General features: G+C 39.3%; 1 protein-coding gene across 3 annotated transcripts in view; it reads left to right on the top strand.

Annotated features, from left to right (window-relative positions):
- Nucleotides 1-18673, top strand: part of Tbc1d15-17 (TBC1 domain family member 15/17) — a 115687-nt gene that overhangs the window by 28819 nt on the left and 68195 nt on the right. For all 3 annotated transcript variants that reach the window (XM_067154061.2, XM_067154060.2, XM_067154062.2), the window contains one exon: nt 14098-14315. In XM_067154061.2, coding sequence (XP_067010162.2) covers nt 14098-14315 — 218 coding nt within the window. The remainder of the gene's footprint in view (nt 1-14097; nt 14316-18673) is intronic.

Below are 18673 nucleotides of genomic sequence, written 5' to 3'. Positions count from 1 at the left end.
CGGGCCAAAGAGTTAATAAATATTTTCTGGTCACAGTCTTAGACAATGAATTTTTACTTAATCATTATAACACTAACAGCTACCCTGCACCAGTCCTTATCATTCGTACATTTCACTCGACCGTGTGCGACTGTGAGGAATGAGTTTGTTATTTTTAATCCGAAAGAACTTTGACGAACTTGAGTGATTGAGTTGAAACTCAAAGGTGCGGGTTTCAACATTCTAACTCTGCGCGCTTACAGTAATGATGTGGATGCCAGTCTACAGATTTTAATTTTGTCTTCATTAAGCGAGGAATTTCAGGACTTTTTCCAAATCACTAACTAGGCTATCACAAGAAAAATATGCACCACGTTAGTCAATTTCACATGAGTATGTTCTTAATCCAGATATAGGCCATCACGTAACATATTCGCTGCACTTCACTGTACAGCTAAACACAAAATAAATTTCTAATTTCTGAATGGAATGCATAATACAAGCACTCTGTGTTATTCAGCAATCTCGCTGTTAACCGGCAAGCAAAACTGAACATCCCCGAAGGTTCACCTTATCCTGTGAAATTCAGAAATTCAAGGCCTTTACCCATAATCATACAGCTGTGGCCATGGCTCTTACCCAAGTTGGAAATCATGTTTCTTTCACAAGCCTTGACAAATAACATTTTCAGGCTAGAAAAAAATGTGATTGTACTAAGCAGTAACAGCAAAAATTTGTGACGCGATAAGGCATTTAAAAAAAAAAAATTGAAACGATGAGAATCTGGACTTTGAATTTATGACGTGCTAAGTGGGAAAGCATGTTAACAAGGTTTCACTGTATATTGCTATGCGATTGATGTCCAATATTTACTTACAGTAAAACCTTGTTAATTTAAAGTCATTGGGATGCAAAAATTGGACTTTGAATTATGTGATTTCGAATTAACCACCAAATCATAATTCAGAAATGCCAACGCTTGCCATGTCCCAAAATATTCTAAGACCCATTACTACGTACCATTAACCTTGATTCACATTTTTTAAATGCCATGGAAAAAACTATTTTGAAAATGTATCCAACAAGATGCATTTACAGTATTCAAATAATGCACTTGGATAAATCATTGGTGAACCTAACTTCACACAACAAAAGAAAAAAACACAATTCAAAAATGGGGAGAAATTATGCTGGCTCCCGCAGGTGCTTTATTTATTGAGTTAGTGTACTTTTTGTATTTTTAGATGCCTTATACTTGGATGGAAAGTGTCAGATGCCCTTAAAACATCGTGACTTTTTGAACTTTCCTATGGCGAGGGGAGGAAATCTCTTTTGAACTTTCCTATGGCGAGGGTAGGAAATCTCTTGCTTTCATCTGCATTGCAACACTTTACGGTGCTACAGTGTACAATTTCCCGCCAAAGCACTTCTCTCCTGTAAAACCCTTAAGTCCGTTGGTACTCGGCATTAAAAGAACAACACAGCTTCATCGGCATTGATGATATTTGATGATATTTTTCGGTGGATACGAATTCATTATATGAGCTACGCTTTTCCGCCAGTGTTAGCGGATTCTGCTTCTCTGCTCGCTGCCTGCTACGCGATATTGTTTTAAGGTTTGAAACGACAGTATCTCTTTTCAGTTTCGACTCAGTTCATTTATAACTGTTAGGCTCCTCAGTCTGCCAAAACTAACTTCGAGTAAATACATGTATAAATTACGTGAAGAGAAAAAACATGGTATTACACCTGAAAAAGAAACGACTTAATTAAGATTGAATGACTTGTTTCGTTCTTGAAAGAACATCATCAGGTTCTATCAAATCACACTCAAATATTTATTTATTTCTGTTTAATACTTGGGAACTTGAAATCTGGAACTTACCTTAATAATGTCCTCCTTTGTCTCTACTCCACCACTTAATGCAGATTCATCATTTTCCCTTGTTCAGTTCATTCCCAGTTGGGGCTAATATGGCTCCTCTCCACTTTTTTCATTTCTTCCACCACTCCTCATTCACTACTGTAATCCAGTCCGTGTTGCATTTTCTAAGGCTGTTCTTCACAAAATTTATCTCTTCCTTTTGTTTCTTGGTCTTCTTCGACCTCTCTTCCCCTCTACCTGCAGTTCCAAAGCCTGCTTTTTCATCCTTTCATTGCTTATCCATTAGGTGTGTCCAAACCACCTGAACCTATTCCTCTCTATCTTACATTCAACTTCTTACTTTAATAATTGTTTTCCTTAATTCTTCTTATTTTAACTCTAGCCTGAAGGTGATGGATCTTACCGTAGTTTCTCGCATAATTAACACCCTTGCATAATTTACACATCCCAATATTTTTGGGTCCAATAAAAAAAAAAGAGTTTACGTATTTGAACATCCATCACGCAGCTCTGGATGCATTTCGAAAAAAAGATGTCAACTACTCAGGTAGCAGCCTTCGTATTGCAAAACCGGGCATTCTAAATCCCGGGCAACGTGCTGTTATCAGCCGGGAGGAAATACCACTGCACTAGTTCAGTGAGAAAATTGGCACAGAAATGACTAGTGATGCTCTATTCCAGTCTGGTACAAACATATTTTACGAGTGTTTTGGGTACAGGACATGCGTTTTCTGATCTCAAAATTGTTTGTTAATCCACAGTGAGCAAGTGTTCGAATAATACTGCATTATATAAACTCGCGGTGATCAGTTACGCCGAAACATATGGACATAGGGCAGCGGGCTATAAATATTCGTTGTTCGAATGCAATGTGCGCTACCGTGGTAACAGAGAAGTGCACTTCAAGCGACCAACAAGTCTCGCAAATCATGTTGCGGGCCAAAAAGCGGCATGTTTCCAAAAGTAGAGGAGTATGTACTTAAATACATGATTTCGTTACGCAACGTTGGATATGCAGTTTCCCATGAAATGCTATATTTTAAAGGATGAGAAATACTGTAGCTGCTGCACATGGAATAAGTGTCTCGGATTTGAAGGTTAGCCAAGGCTTGATGATTCGTTTTATGAAGAGAAAGGGGCTTTCTCTTTGATGAAGAACACCATTATGCCACAAAATGCCGATTGATTTCAAACAAAAAGTAATTGATTTTTATCGCTTTGTCATTGAGATGTGTAAAGTGAAGGAATATTTGCTCTCCGAAATAGGAACCAAAGGTCAGGCGCCAGTCAGTTTCCATATGCCACAAAGTCAAACAATCTATAAGAAGTCGACATCGAGTGTTATCGTACGCGCTACCGGAAGCGAAAAAGAGCGATAGACTGTAATGCTTGCTGTAACAGCTGATGGCAGAAAGCTTGCACCTTATGTTGTTCAAAAACAAAAAACAGCGCCTAAAGTAAAATTTCTGCGAGGGATCCACGTTCGTACCCAACAAAAGGGTGGATGGGCACGTCATTTGTACAAGATTGGATACGAACGATTTGGGGAAATAGCAGGGGTTCCCCCTTCGATGCCCAGCCCTTCTCATGTAGGACAGTTTTCTTTTTTTTTTACCGGCATGTCATTATTATGTACTTACATGAACTGTACTCTTTTTAGTACACGGTTATTTCACTTTAGGTCATATTGTCAGCTCGTAACGGGAAGAATATTTTCCAGTGTCAGTACTTCAGACCCACGTGTCCACCTTACCTGATGTACCCTATTTGACTTTTCAGAAAAAAATCTCACACTGGAATTTAAAGCCAAATGACGATTGAACCAATTGCTTGTATATTATATTTGATGTATCTTTTAAATGTAAATGAATTGTAAATATTTTTTTTTAATATCCGAATTCCTCGAAAAACTTATGCATCCACAGTTTTCGACTATATTTTTCGTCAAAAATATGCGTTAATTACGTGAAAAAATGCGGTACTTAAAATTGAGTAATATTGTGTGCTGTTTTCATAGTTCCCCCCCTCTGAATTGGCCATCATTTCAGAATGACATCCAAATGTGCTCTGTGCACTCCTATATTAAGCTGTCTGAGAAGGCTGTATTAAGATGTACAGGAGCCAAAATACAATTAATACTTTCATTATATATTGTACACTCTTTCTCTTACAGGAAGGCTCCTGAATCTTTCTGATTTATTATATGGTTCTGGATCTAGGCCATTTTCAACCTGGCTTATGATTTTCAGGAAGAAAAGGAGGAACTGAAGATGTGATGAACCATTTTAAAATTCTACAGCATGTGAGTTAAGAAAAAAAAAAAAAAAAGAAAATCCTGCAAATTTTTAGAAGATGTTGGGTGTTACAGCAGACAAAAATATACCCTGCTCCTAATTAATCCCTCGTAGCTTAAACAACTATAAGGAATATATTACTATAAGTTTACATGAACTGAGGAAACTAATAATAATAATACTACAGTGAAACTCGGTTAAGAAGTTCCCGCATAAGAAGTTTTCCCGCCTAAGAAGTGTGATATTCTTGGTCCCTTGATCAGTTGCATTAAGACATATGTATATTTTTCCCGTTTAAAGTGTTCTGTTGTAAATATATTTCCCGCTTAAACAGTTCAGATTTTAGAGCCCCTTGAGATAGAAAACGTCCGCTCAAAGCAGCCCGTGGTTAGAACCCTCCAGTCTCCGCGCAAGTTGCACCCTGTGTTAGACCGTGCGCGCGCTCGCGGTGTGTGTCTGGTGTCACGGAACATGTGCGGGCCTGCCACGGCCATATGACGTCATGCTATGACAACACGGACAGCAGATGATCACTCTCGACTTGTGGAATCGAATCGAACCAACAGTCAAAATTTCCACTCCACCGTTCCATCTAGCGGAATAAAATCGAACGGGATTCTACGTAAGAAACAAAGTACGCAATGAATGATTTGATAAAACTTTAATGCAGTAATTTGCGGGCCGCGACAGGGTGAAGTCATTAATCGAGGTGGCCTAAACATTAATTAAAAACCGTAAAGTGCATTTGCCCACAACATTACTGTTAACCTACCACAAAACTGAATATTCTAACCTGTCTGATTTTTCATTCCCTTGCTTATTTCCTTCCAGGCATTCTGTTTTACGTTTTTGCAATAATACTTGCGGGCCTTGCCGTAGAGGAAATTACGTTTTTGAACTAAACTGATAAGATTTTCCGTGTCTATTACTAGTGAGGTGAATAAAAACAACTTCGCGACTCTATGCAGGAAACAGCCGATTTGCCAGCAGCCAGCTGATACACATGCCGCCAAACAGCCGACCGAAAGATCCCGATCGTTTACGAAGTTGAACGAATGTTGATAGCCAACTGGGTGTTGAGGGAGGCACACACAGGCATTGCAATACCACGTGTTGGCATAAAATTGAAAGTTATTTTTAATTTTACCTTTATACGAGCTAAACATTGTATTATCGTGTCACTTGTAATTATTACATCGCATTATTAGAACGTAGCACAAGGATGAGGAGACATCAAATAAAATTCTCGCGGGGAAAGAAACTGTTTACGTTTAGATGTGCTAGCGTTGCTACTGCACCTTGATCTCTCCCACGTAATACCCCGGATACATTTCCATGCACTAATTTCTACCAACTTCGAACCTGTGTTTCTTTTCTTCATTACCTATAGCATGAAGAGGATTGAAGCGGGAAAATAAACTCAATACTGGCTTGGCCATGCGGTACTTGTGAAACAGCCTGAAACTACGCCCGTTGCCGTGACAACCAGTAGGAATGCAGGCATGGGCGCCCGCAAGGGGGGGCAAGAGGGGGCACTTGCCCCCCCCCCCCCTGGAATTCTAAAGATGATGATGTTCAATTGTTTAATATCATATTATATTCAAGAAAATTGTTAATGTGCCCCCCCCTGGAAAAGATCCTGCGGGCGCCCATGATTATGCAGGGGCGATTTAGGCCTAGGTTCTAAGAATCTCTTAAGAGTAAGTTGCTAGATTTCCCATTTGCTGCCGTTATCCTTGAAGCAGGTGTCAGGGGTGTGAGGAAGATAGAAAGCACATGCTAACAAACTAGTACACGTCTTGTCTTTGCTTCTTGTAAGCCTAAGCTACGGATTGCCAAGCATAGTGTAGCGTCGTAATTAGTATGAATAGGAGTAGGTGAAGTTACTTGTACTTGTAATATCAACGTACAAGCTTTTTTTTTAAAGTGAAAATGAGCGCAACTCAGAGGAAAGAGATCAAGCGAAAGGCACTAACAATAAAAGACAAAGTGGAGATTATAAGGAAAATGGCGTCATCTACACTTTCTCGTGTTGCTTTGGCAAAGGAGCTGGGGATGCCGCCGTCTACTTTGAACGATATTATAGCGAAGAAAGAAGAGATCTCTGCTTCTGCAGGGAATACTTCAGCAAATTGTAAGTTCTGCTAATATGGTTTAAACAGTAGCAAAGTTTAAACATACCTTTCAGTGGGACTATTGTGCAGGAGAAAGCCTCATGCAAATTAAGGGTACTTTTTACCGCGTCGAGCGGGTGGCTGGAACGCTTTAAAAATCGAGCCGGCATCGTTTACAAAGCCGGCCCCGTGGTGTAGGGGTAGCGTGCCTGCCTCTTACACGGAGGCCCCGGGTTCGATTCCCGGCCAGGACTGGGATTTTAACCTGGACCTGGTTCGAGGTCCACTCAGCCTACGTGATTAGAATTGAGAAACTGACGGTGAGATATCGGCCCCGGTCTAGAAAGCCAAGAATAACGGCCGAGAGGATTCGTCGTGCTGACCACACGGCACCTCGTAATCTGCAGGCCTTCGGGCTGAGCAGCGGTCGCTTGGTAGGCCAAGGCCCTTCAAGGGCTGTAGTGCCATGGGGTTTTTGGTTTTCGCTTACAAAACAATTTGTTGCGAAGCAGAGAGAGTAAGTTCGCAGGGAAGGGAAGTGTGGAAGGACATGGTTCTGCCTGCTAAAATAATCAAACCTTGCAACGTTTTTATATAACTTAATATGTTCTCTTCTCTTATCAAATATATTTATAATATGGTATGTTCAATTATTTTACTTTATCTCTAAAAATATTGTCATGATAATCAAATTTTTATATTGTGGCTTTCTGTAAGCAGCTCTTATATATCAGCCTATTTCGGTATTGTTCACAAACAAGGAAATCTGTTGGCTGTGTGTTTCACATGTATTTCAAAGTACAGAATAAGTTTTTGGGCATTACCCCTTTTAAGAAGTTTCCTGCTTAAGAAGTTTTTTTTTTGCAGTCCCTTGAAAAACTTCTTAACAGAGTTTCACTGTATATACCTGGAGTCATGATAGGAGTAATATAGGAATTTGGGGATTCTAAATGTTCATCTAGTGCACCTCGTATTCACCAAGCAGAAATTGTTAAGAACACGAAATTGATATCCAGTTGTGGTTAATGCATTTCCTTGCAGATGTTAGCAAAGGGTAGGTTGTTGTTATTCTTTCTGTATTTCTTTCTGTTTGGTGTGAACTGTTTCATTGGAAACTCCAAAACGAAAATCCACTGCCACTGAGGAATCAGTAACAATGTAAGTTCAGTTTGTAAATGTGTAAGACTCACGTGTGTTTTATCTACAAGAAACTTGTTAATATGTACATTTGTGAATGAATTTTGCATCGAAGCAACAAATGAGATTTGTATATACCGTATTTATTTGATCATAATTACACACTGATTGTAAGCCGATCCCTGGGAAATCAAAAATGAAAATGAAAACAAAAAATTAATCAAGCACACGAAGCATAAGGAATAAATTTTTGCCATTTAATTGTTTAGTCGGTCATCACAAACAGATGTTTCGGATTCGTTGCCACTTCTTTAATTTCAATGAGGATCCCTTAAAGGATGTTCCACCTAATCAGCATATATAATTTGTGTTAAATAGGCTGTTTTATTATTTCAGGATTAGTTTCAGTCCCTGTTTAGGACTTTTTTCTTTGTCACTGTCTCAGTACAGCGCAAAACCCATTTGAAATCAAACACTTCTTAAATGCACGACCAATGATTTTTTTCATGTAATGTTTGGAGACAATGCTAGAATTTCAAAAGCCACAGTTAGAAGAGCTTCTGTAGTGATAGCACCCATGAGAAGATTTTAGTATTTCCTTCAGTAGAAGAATGTCATATTATCCATAACTCCTGTAAAATATGCTGGTTTGCTGGTGTTTTTAAGTGCACTGGAGAGTAGACTTGCAGGAATTCAATCACCGGCAGGCAATAGAGCTGAAATATTTTGCAATTGGAAGGGACACTTTTTATATTGATGTTCAAGTGATTAATGATCCTAACCTCCATATTGGGGAGTAGTTCTGGCCAGATTCTGTAAATGACAGTATAATATTTAATAACTCCCATATCCAAGCATGGTTTGAAGTGGGGACAAATTACAAAGAGATTCTGAACAGCATGGAAATGATGATAGAGGTTTGTAAAAGACTTAGCTGGAGATTGCAATTCAGATGTTCAGGCGACATGAGTGTTCATGCTGATCTCACATGCCACGTTTTACAGCTGTATTAAAACAAAATAGCATTGGTGCACGCTCAAAAACTGCCTTGTTCTGCTTCTGCCTTCTAGATTTGCATTGTTTTTAAATCTCATGGGAGTTAACATGTTAGCCAGACACAGGAGGAGGGATCAATGGGGGAAGACCTGAGAGATCAATCCAGATGATCCTGGGCAGACACAGTGCAGTCTTTCAAGCCAAAATGATAGCTGTTACAACATCTTGAAGAAAATCTGAAAATGAACTGTAGGAATAAGAACACTTTGATTTTTACGGACAACCAAGTGGCCATTAAGGCACTAGAGGCAGTCCGGATAATATCCAGAATTGTCTGGTATTCCCACTAACTTCTCCTGAAGCTCTCAAAGGTAGATAAACTGGCCAGGAAAGGGACAGAAACACATTTTGTAGGCCCAAAACCTGTATGCGGGATTTCCTGTGGACAAGCCCGACGCTACATAGGAAAATAGGTACAAAAGAAACAAACGGAAAACTGGAAAAATACTCCAGAATGCAGGCTTGCAAATGAATTGATAAAAGGACCAAACAAAAAGCATACTAAAGAACTGTTGAAACTCAGCAGAGAAAATATAAATTGGGTAGTAGGACTGTTGACAGGACACTGCCATCTGAAAAAACACCTACATAGAATTGGAGTAATATGAGACAACATGTGGGAAATGCAATGAAACAGAGGAATCAGCTGAACACATACTTTTCAAATGTGAGGTGCTGGGTAGAATCAAACTCTCCACTTTAGGACTACCAGGTGTAGAGAGAGAAAAAATCCAGGAAGACCCAGTAAGAACAATCTGTAGTTTTGTCAAGGGAGCAGGTATATCTAGGTGGAAATGAAGGAAAAACATGGTAGCAAAAGATCTTAGAGGTCGACGCTCATTAAGAACTAATATTTAGAGGCCTCATGAAGAAAAGAAGAACAACATGTTAGCCAACATTTCTCTGAAAAAGTTTGAAGAAATGCAAGAATCTTAACACAATAAGATTTTTAACACTTGTTAGCATATACTGTATTTAGTAACTGTTAATGAAATTGGGTTGGAGTCTACTTGATGGTGAAAACTCGCTTGTTGTGGTTTCTGGCATTACTTTTCAGAACATATATCTTATTGTGTCTATAAACGTTGTCTTCTACTTTACTCTCCACTTTAATGATTCAGATTTCAAGCTGAGGGGCATGTTTTGAACCAAGAAACAAATGAACAGAGGTTGGCTTGTGTTAGTGCAACATTAAACAAGTAGCAAAAAAAAAAAAGTGTGTTTATACGTATAATCTCAGAATATATTTATATATATATTTAAAAAATTTATGAAAATTAAAGTCAGTCAGTCTGGCCATTCTATCTGGTCGATTTCCTTCATTCTTTTTTTAACTGAAAGGTATCCACGCACATATGTCGTCAGGTACTATAAATCACTTAACTTCCGCCTTCCCCAAATTATTTTATTGTTTAAATTTTTTGTCTCTTTGAAGCAATCATATCTTTGGTTCTAATTGAGGTACGGAGTTCATTTTGGCCTAAGAACACTCAGTGGATCAAGCTATTTCATTTCAGCTCTTCCTATTCAAATTTGTTGACTCTGAGGAAAGTTAGGAGTGCACATTCCATTTGATGTCTCATTTCTTCAACATTTTTTATCATTGAAGCCATCATATCTTTCATTCTAATTGATGTACACAGTTTGTTTTGGTCTAAAAACACTCAGTGGATCAAGCGCTTTCTTTTGAGGTAATAACTACTTAAATGGGTAGATTCTGAGAAAAGTTACGAGTACATTTGTTTCAATGACGAAGGACTTTTTAACAGTTCAGCGCGTAGTGTTGTTCCAAGGAACGTTTAATTCAATTTCTTTGTGTGATGTATTTTCAGGTGTTTTGTTGACATAATATTACAGTCTATTACCACAGCAGATCATGTGCATTATTTTATTAACTAAAATTTGCAAATACATCCGTGAGGATAGTAACGAACAACACCGTACTTTGTACATTGCAGATGGAGCCAGCGGGAAACTGCTAGTATGATTTAATGAGTAAACAGTATTGCATCAGACTAAGATCATGTGTTACACCTCATGGTGTGGCGTCACAGAATTTTTGTTGTTTTAGTAAAGGGGCGGAACGTACAACAGAAATTTTGAATATAGAGTGGAACCTCGATTCTCTGTTCTTTGAGGGACCACGGAAAAAAAAAAGTACAACACGGGAAAACGGAAAATCCGGGAACAAATGAACAATTTGGCTAAACATCACAAAAATTAAATGTGTATACCTACAATCTTTCAAACGCCCCTAAACCAAACTACAGCCCCAATGGGCCTTCCGCCTACCAAGCGACCGCCCTCGGCCCGAAGGTCTGCAGATACGAGGTGACGCATGTTCAGTGTGACTAATCCTCTTGGCCATTATTCCTGGCTCTCTAGACCGGATACACCATATCCATTAAATAGCTCCTCAATTAAAGGTAATCATAGAATGACCAAACCATGTAACCAGCCCTCATATCCAGGTAAAAATACCTGACCTGGCCAGTAATTGAATTCAAGCCCTCCGGGTGAGAGGCAGGCAAGTTAGACCCCGGGGCTTGCTTCAAACTTTAATTACCAATGCGCGACTTTAAAATCTCGAAACTTTACATTCAGTTTTACCGGGGAATCTTTGTCAGTTTCCTCTGAAAACTTCATCATATTCCTTTGAAAACTACTTTCAGTTCAGCAACTTTGATCAGCCAAACTCTTCGAAAAATCTAATACCCGTTACGCGAAGCCAAAAAACAATCAACCACAAGTAGTTTTTCATTTTTTAATCTAATAAAGTAAAGCACATTAGATACAAAAGCGTCCAACATGATGGCAAAATAATTTTTTTAAATCTTCCATTGTAATTTGGTCACCGGTATACTGTTCCTAGTCAATTTATGGAAATCTTGTACCGCGTAAATTAGGCCTAGGCTACATCGACTTTTAAAGGTTATGTTGAACGTGAGAATATGGTTTCGAAAGTAACAATCCTAAAGTTCTCGAATTCATTATATTTAGTTCTGCCCGTCATTAAACACAATCAAATTGGAAAGAGAAAAAATATCATTAACATTCCCGAAAGTACTATTATTCGCGACCCTGGACTCGGCTGGAAAGCGCGCTCGCTGTACAAGTCGGTACGAGTGCGAGATACAAAGTTTTTAAATGTAACGTGCGCAAATAAAACGACTGCAGCTTTTATAACATTTTAACACAAAAACTTGAAATTCCCAGTCTTATATTAGGACCAACACAGTAATAGGCAATCCCAATACCTCCCATGGCTTTATGTATGTACCGTATGTAAGGTGCAGCATCTGTTCTGGTCTCGATAACATAATAATATTAAAATACTAAGTTTGTGTTCATTTATTTGTTTATATTTCTTGATACTTCCTTGAAGGAATCGTTGTTCAATCCATTGATTGGTCGGCTTGGTATGCAGACGCCTCGGAATGTCTGCGTCATTGTTGAGAATGTGTCTCAGGTTGCTTCAAGACTTCGGACTTAAGTAGGAGCAGTTTCGATTCCTGCCTGAAAGCCCAGTGACTATACAGTGCCCTGAGGGAAATGCCGAAAACCTGTTCGGAGACACACTCAGTAAAAGTAAAAAAATAAACATCTAACCCTGGACATAATGTAGACTTTTGCAAGTACGAATATTTGAAGAAACTCGTTCAGTCTTCAAATAAAGCTGTCGAAATGCGCTCTGTCTCCTTCCAATTGTCGAGGATGCTCTCTGCTTTATGATTTGTAAAGATATCGCAAAATCGCTTCAAAATATTTTTTGTCGCGTTTATAGTTAATGTGAAAAAATCATGCCTCTAGTGATAGGCTTTTGCTCTAACCGAAGGATAATACACAGTTTAATATAGGAATTTTGAAGGGACAGACAAAAACTGTCGTTATAACGGGGTTCTCGTTATGTCGTACTCGTTTTAGCTGACTTCTACTGTACGTTTTCTCGCTTAAGACATTATCTTTCCTTGTCCCCTGCAGAAATGCTTAGTGAGGTTTTACTGAATAAACTAACATCCGAAATCAGTCGTCCACTCTGCGCCGTATTTTGAGGTGTATCACTCTATCATTGCCCATAAGTGCTAGGCAATCTCTCAGATTGTTGCCAGCTTGTAAGTAATGTGTTGCAGGCTACAAATGATAATGTATAATGAACAGAAAAGAGTTTTGAGAACCCCTGGCCTAAGGAGTCTCCCAATTTTCCAGATTTGTATGACAGTGATCTTCTGGGTTAATGGCCCTTTGACCCAATTTTAAAACAGTTAATCAGCCCACATGCAAGTACTGAGTATTTAATTTAATACCAGACTCCTTGAACTATCGAGGCTGCCTTCATGGTCAGAGTACACTAAAAGCCTTACGACATATGGGTAATTAAAATTGTGAGGACCGGGCGAGTTGGCCATGCGCGTAGAATCGCGCGGCTGTGAGCTTGCATCCGGGAGATAGTAGGTTCGAATCCCACTATCGGCAGCCCTGAAAATGGTTTTCCGTGGTTTCCCATTTTCACACCAGGCAAATGCTGGGGCTGTACCTTAATTAAGGCCACGGCCGCTTCCTTCCAACTCCTAGGCCTTTCCTATCCCATCGTCGCCATAAGACCTATCTGTGTCGGCGCGACGTAAAGCCCCTAGCAAAAAAAAAAAAAAAAACTGTGAGGGTTAAATAAGAGTAACATACTAGAAACACAGTATCATAGGAAATAAAACATCAAGTCATTGAATTAAGAAACTAAATTCAAGAAGTCAGATTGTCTGTTGGCCAAGTTCACAATCGAGGGACTGAGCCATATAGTGGTTTTGTTGTATGGCAACAGAAGCTTTTAGTGGGGTGATAAAGACCTCGCTGTTTAGTCCTTTACTTAGTTTAGGAATGATCCTTATACCTCCAACCCTGAGTTCATTGACTGAAATATCAGCCAACTGGTACTTCTTATAATATGGCACACATCTCATCATGGACTTTGTTTGGTTGTTCCACTTGTGACGTGGTTGTTCATTCTTACTGTCAGCTCGATTATCCATCCCTTGTCATCTTGGAAGGTACATTGATTGTCAAGTTTTGCTGCTTTGCGAGATCCATGGATTTCCTCAAAGATAGAATATTGTTTCTTCTGCACAGCTCCGGCAATCATTGAATGTACTCGGTGGTATGTAGCATAAGCCAGGGTTTCACCATGTGAGTAATGTCTCAAGATCTGGCCAAGGGTTTCTTTCTCACAGTGTCTATTGTGTATACCATCTTGATCTGCCCAGAATGGCCCCGACAGCACTAATATTTACCTTTTTCCATTCGTCACTTGTCAAATATTCAGGAGTTGGCTGTAGTACATCCTTATACAGGTTTGCCCCTTTGCTTTTCTGAGGTAGCCAATACAAGACCTGGCAGTCCTACTCACGGAGCTGCTTCCTAACTTTCCGCACATTGACATCTCCGCCGTCCGAGCTGATATCACCATTTGCTGTAACGAAGAGCTTGTCCAGACACTGCTGTATCTCAAACAGCTTGATTTGTTTTAATTTGTTACTCCTTGGGCTGTAGTGAACAAACATGGTATTTTATGTAGAGTAGAAAATAAACAAAAATGTGTATTTAATTGATAAGAGCATTTTCTTTCTTTTTTTCTTTCCAGAGAAAGACGTGAACAGGACAGATCGTACCATCCCTTTCTTTGCTGGCGAGAACAACCCTAATCTTCAGCTCCTGTACGATATTCTCATGACCTATGTCATGTATAACTTCGACCTTGGCTATGTACAAGGAATGAGCGATTTACTCTCTCCTATCCTGTGTCTTATGACTAATGAAGTGGATGCATTCTGGTGCTTTGTTGGATTCATGGAGAGAGTGGTAAGTATTACACCCATTCACTTGACTCCTCCCCTTTGTAATACTTGGCTAATGTGGGAGCAAGTGATAAATCAAGTCATACACACATCAAAAAGTATTTTGCATCACCCTTGTGTGTCATTTAATGGTGTTGCTATTTTGGCCTGTTCTATGCAGACCAGGTGACGTTGTAACATTGATGTGGAAGCGTTAGAGCTGTGTTCTGAGCGATGTAGTGAGCATCTAGGACGGCACGACATACATTGTCTGACGTGAACTTGTACAGTAAAACCTCGTTAATTCGAAGTCGTTGGGACTAAAAAATTGGACTTTGAATGACGTGATTTCGAATTAACCGCCAATTCGCAATTCAGAAGTACCAACCCTTGCCACGTTACAAAATTTTCTAAGGCCCGTTACAGCATACATCTAACCTTGATTCACAGTTTATACCTTTCAAATGCCATGAAAAAAAAAAAGAGAACTATTTCCAAAATGTATCCAAGAAGGTGCATGTACAGTATTCAAATAATGCACTTGGATATCTCACTGGTAAACATAACCTCACGCAACGAAAGAAAGAAAAAAAGCACGATTCAAAGACGAGGAGAAATCTATGCTCACTCCCATGTGCAAGTGCTTTATTAATTGGATTACTATACCGTATGCATTTTAGATGCGTTGTATTTACACAGAAAGTACCCGATGCCCTTAAAATCGAACTTTCATATGACTCTATCCTTGTACGATTTCCCGCCATGGCACTTCTCTCGTACTTCAGAAATGTAAACACTTGCCGCGTCACGAAGTATTCTAAGACCAATTAATACATGCAATCACTTCGATTCACAGTTTAAACCTTTCAAATGCCATGGAAAAAACTATTTCCGAAATGTATCCAACAAGGTGCATTTACAATGTTCAAATAATTCACTTGGATAAATCACTGACAAACATAACCTCACGCAACGAAAGAAAAAAAAATCGCATAATTCAAAGACGAGGATAAATTATGCCGGTTCCGCTGTGCAAATGCATTATTTTTTGGATTTCTTTACTGTTTGCATTTTTATTATAGATGCTTTGTACTGGCATGGAAAGTGCCCGACGCTCTTAAAACATTGTGGCTTATCAAAGTTTCCTATGATGAGGGGATAAAGTATCTCGCTTCCATGTGCATTGCAACGCACTACTATGGCCCCCATCCCTCACACTGTACGATTTCCCGGCTGGCAATTTCTCCTTTAAAGCCATAAGACCGTTTGGGCTCGCATTAAAATAAAGCAATGCAGTTTCACTGGCAATGCCAATATTGTTTGGTGCCTACTAATTTATTATATTTGTCACGTTTTTTCGTCAACTGTCGGCGTCGCCAGTGTTCGCAGATTCTGTTTTCCCGCACACTGCATGTTGCGTGATATTACGGCGTTCCTTAAAAGGTTGAACACACAAGAATTCCGATTTCATGCAACTTAGCAATCATGAAGCGCACTGTAGACCCACCGAAGTGAGTGTAAGTGCGGAAAGCTACCCCTCCACGTTCCGGAACGCGCGTTCTATGACGCGGAGCGGATAAATTTCGAGTTGAAATTACTCTGTAACATACTATTGTTTTAAAATGTAAAGGCAGTTTCGAATTAAAAGTCTGAATTTCGGTAATGGGGCCGACATTGTACTTCGAATTACGAATTATCCGTATTTCGAATTAACAAACTGAAATAACATGCAAAACTGTATCTCATGTTTCCAGGAACGAGAGCTACTTCGAATTAGGCGGGATTTTGAATTAACCGATTTCGAATTATCGAGGTTCTACTGTATGCATAATCACTAGAGCCTGGATGCTTGGTCACTCATAGGCTAGAATGCAAGTAATTTGCCAAGTAGGAGGCGTAGTATAGCCCGCTCTTCTGTAATGTGATGGAGAGTAACATAACTTGCAGGTGTTTTAAGCGTCCAGGCCCTTATTATTTTTGCAAATCTCATAGCAGCACTGTGGTCCAGGCTAGTATATAAATGTTACTTACTTCAGTAAGTTTGCATTCTACCCTATTAATGCTTAAAAAACAGAGCTCTAATAATCACATTATGTCAAGAAGGATTGTCAATAAGCTCGACGTGTGAGCTGTAATTAAAGTGATGTGGTTCGAACAGGAAGCGGTACAGGGAGACAGGAACTGTTGATGACTAGCCTCACATGGGTTGTCCAAGGATTACGATTGTAGAAGATAACGGTTACTTTCGAATTTCAGCTCGGAGGAACCTTGAATGCTCTGCCACCATGTTGAATAATGATTTTCAGCAGGCAGTCACAGGTTTCTGCGTTTCAATTCAAACTGTGAAAAACAGGTTGCATGAGGTACAACTTCACTCTCGACGTCCATGACGAGGCCCAGCTCTCAAACCTAAACATAGTGGGACGCTGTACAGATCAGTCCAACGTGACACTGAATGGCCTCTTCAGATTGTCATAAAGTTCTTTTCACTGTTGAATGCTGCATAAGCCTTGTTCTTAACGATCTTCAGCAATGTTCATGGCGGCAGTTTGGTCAGGCTTCATGGTTCGGACACGCTGTCCAGCATGTACAGCAAGGTGGTGGTTCCCTGATGTTTTGGGGTGGTAATATGTGGGGCCATCACACAGGGCAAGTTTATGGCTGTACAATGCAGGGACAACGTCCTCCTACCCATTGTCACATTGCGTTGCCAGCATTTTGGAGGGTAATTTGTATTAATGTACTATAATGTGCGCATCCATCGTGTGGCTCTCGTTAATGTCTTCCTTCTTGATCATGATATCACTCGACTAGAGTATCAAGTAGTAGACATGAACCCTATTGAACATGCCTGGACATCACGAACCACCAACCACTCTGCAAGACTGCCGAATCACCAATGTGTGAACATCACCTTGATGAACTAGTGGACAGTATGCCAAGACAAATTCAGGCATACATCAATGCAAAGGGACGCGTTATCCGGTATGAAAGGTATGGTATTCGGTAACTCAAATCGAAAAGCAAAGCTGTATTGTTGTAGAGGTTCTCATTTGTTTTGTTGGACAGTAAATACCTCTGTTATGGTACCTCTGTATGTCTTTTTGTTTTTATTTATTCTTTGGTCTGAGGTGATACAAAACTGTGTGGGGGGTGGGGAGTAGGAACATGAATAGAAAGGCACAGTGGCTGGTCAGCATCAGAAGAGGGAGCAACAGAGATGAGAGACATGGAAACACATAAGGACAGTAACACAATGTTGTCATTCCAGTAAAATGTACTTTATTATTTGTATATATAGTTGTTCTGTAGTTATAACAGTTTTCTTCCTTGTGTAATGCTGTACGTTAAATGAATAAAGAAAGAAAGAAAGAAAGGAGGATAATGGAAAATCTGTAGATAGACTCTCTCCTCTTCAATCCACATTCTTCTACATATATTTCTTCTCAGCAATACAATGGTAAACAAATACAATTGTGAGTCAGTACCGTTTTCAAATATGTATGTCTTTGTTATTTTATGATGACTGTGGATTTGCTCAGTCTCCAACAAGTTGTATGACGTCTTCTGTTTCTATTTGGTTTATGTTTATTAAATCTGTGCAAGTTGTTAATGCTATGATTTAAATATCTCATCACTATCTTCTTTCAAGCAAGGTGCCTGTCTTTACCCTCTTTTTGGACTTGTAGCCTGAGAAAATATGTAAAACATAAAAATATTTTTTCATTGCACCTCAGAAGATTGGGCTTTTATATATCATGACAGATTATGAATTGCTTGAAGAAATATACAGTAGAACCTCAATAATTCGAAATTGCTTAATTAAAAATCTCGCCTAATTCGAAGCAGCTCTCGTTCCCGGAAACATGAGGTACAGTTTTGCATGTTATTTAAATCGTTCAATTCGAAATACGGATAATTCGTAATTTGAAGAACAATGTCGGTCCTATTACCAAAATTCAGACTCTTAATTCGAAACTGCCTTTACATTTTGAAAAAAATAGTATTGTACAGAGTAATTTAAATTCAAAATTTATCCGTGTCATGACAGAACGCGTCTTCCAGAACGTGAAGGGGTAACTTTTGCGCATTTTTACCTACTTTGGCGTGTCTACAGTTTGCTTCGTATTTGCTATGTTCGAGCGGAAACGTAATTATTTTGTATTCGGCATTTTTAGGAACGCCACAATATCACGTTGAAGGCAGTGTGCGGATGCGGAGAGGTAGAATCCGCGAACACTGGCGATGCCGAAAGTTGGCAAAACAGCATGGCTTACAGCCTACAATCATTCATACGCACCAAAAATATTGTCAGTGCCGATGAAACTGTGTTGTTTGTTTTATTTTTTTAAATGCTGAGGCCAAGCGGACTTAGTTTTAAAG

This window comes from Anabrus simplex, chromosome 9 (genome assembly GCF_040414725.1).
Source record: "Anabrus simplex isolate iqAnaSimp1 chromosome 9, ASM4041472v1, whole genome shotgun sequence".
NCBI classification, from domain to species: domain Eukaryota; kingdom Metazoa; phylum Arthropoda; class Insecta; order Orthoptera; family Tettigoniidae; genus Anabrus; species Anabrus simplex.
The sequence above is the reverse complement of the archived record's forward strand: the minus strand, read 5'-3'. Positions and strand labels throughout refer to the sequence as shown.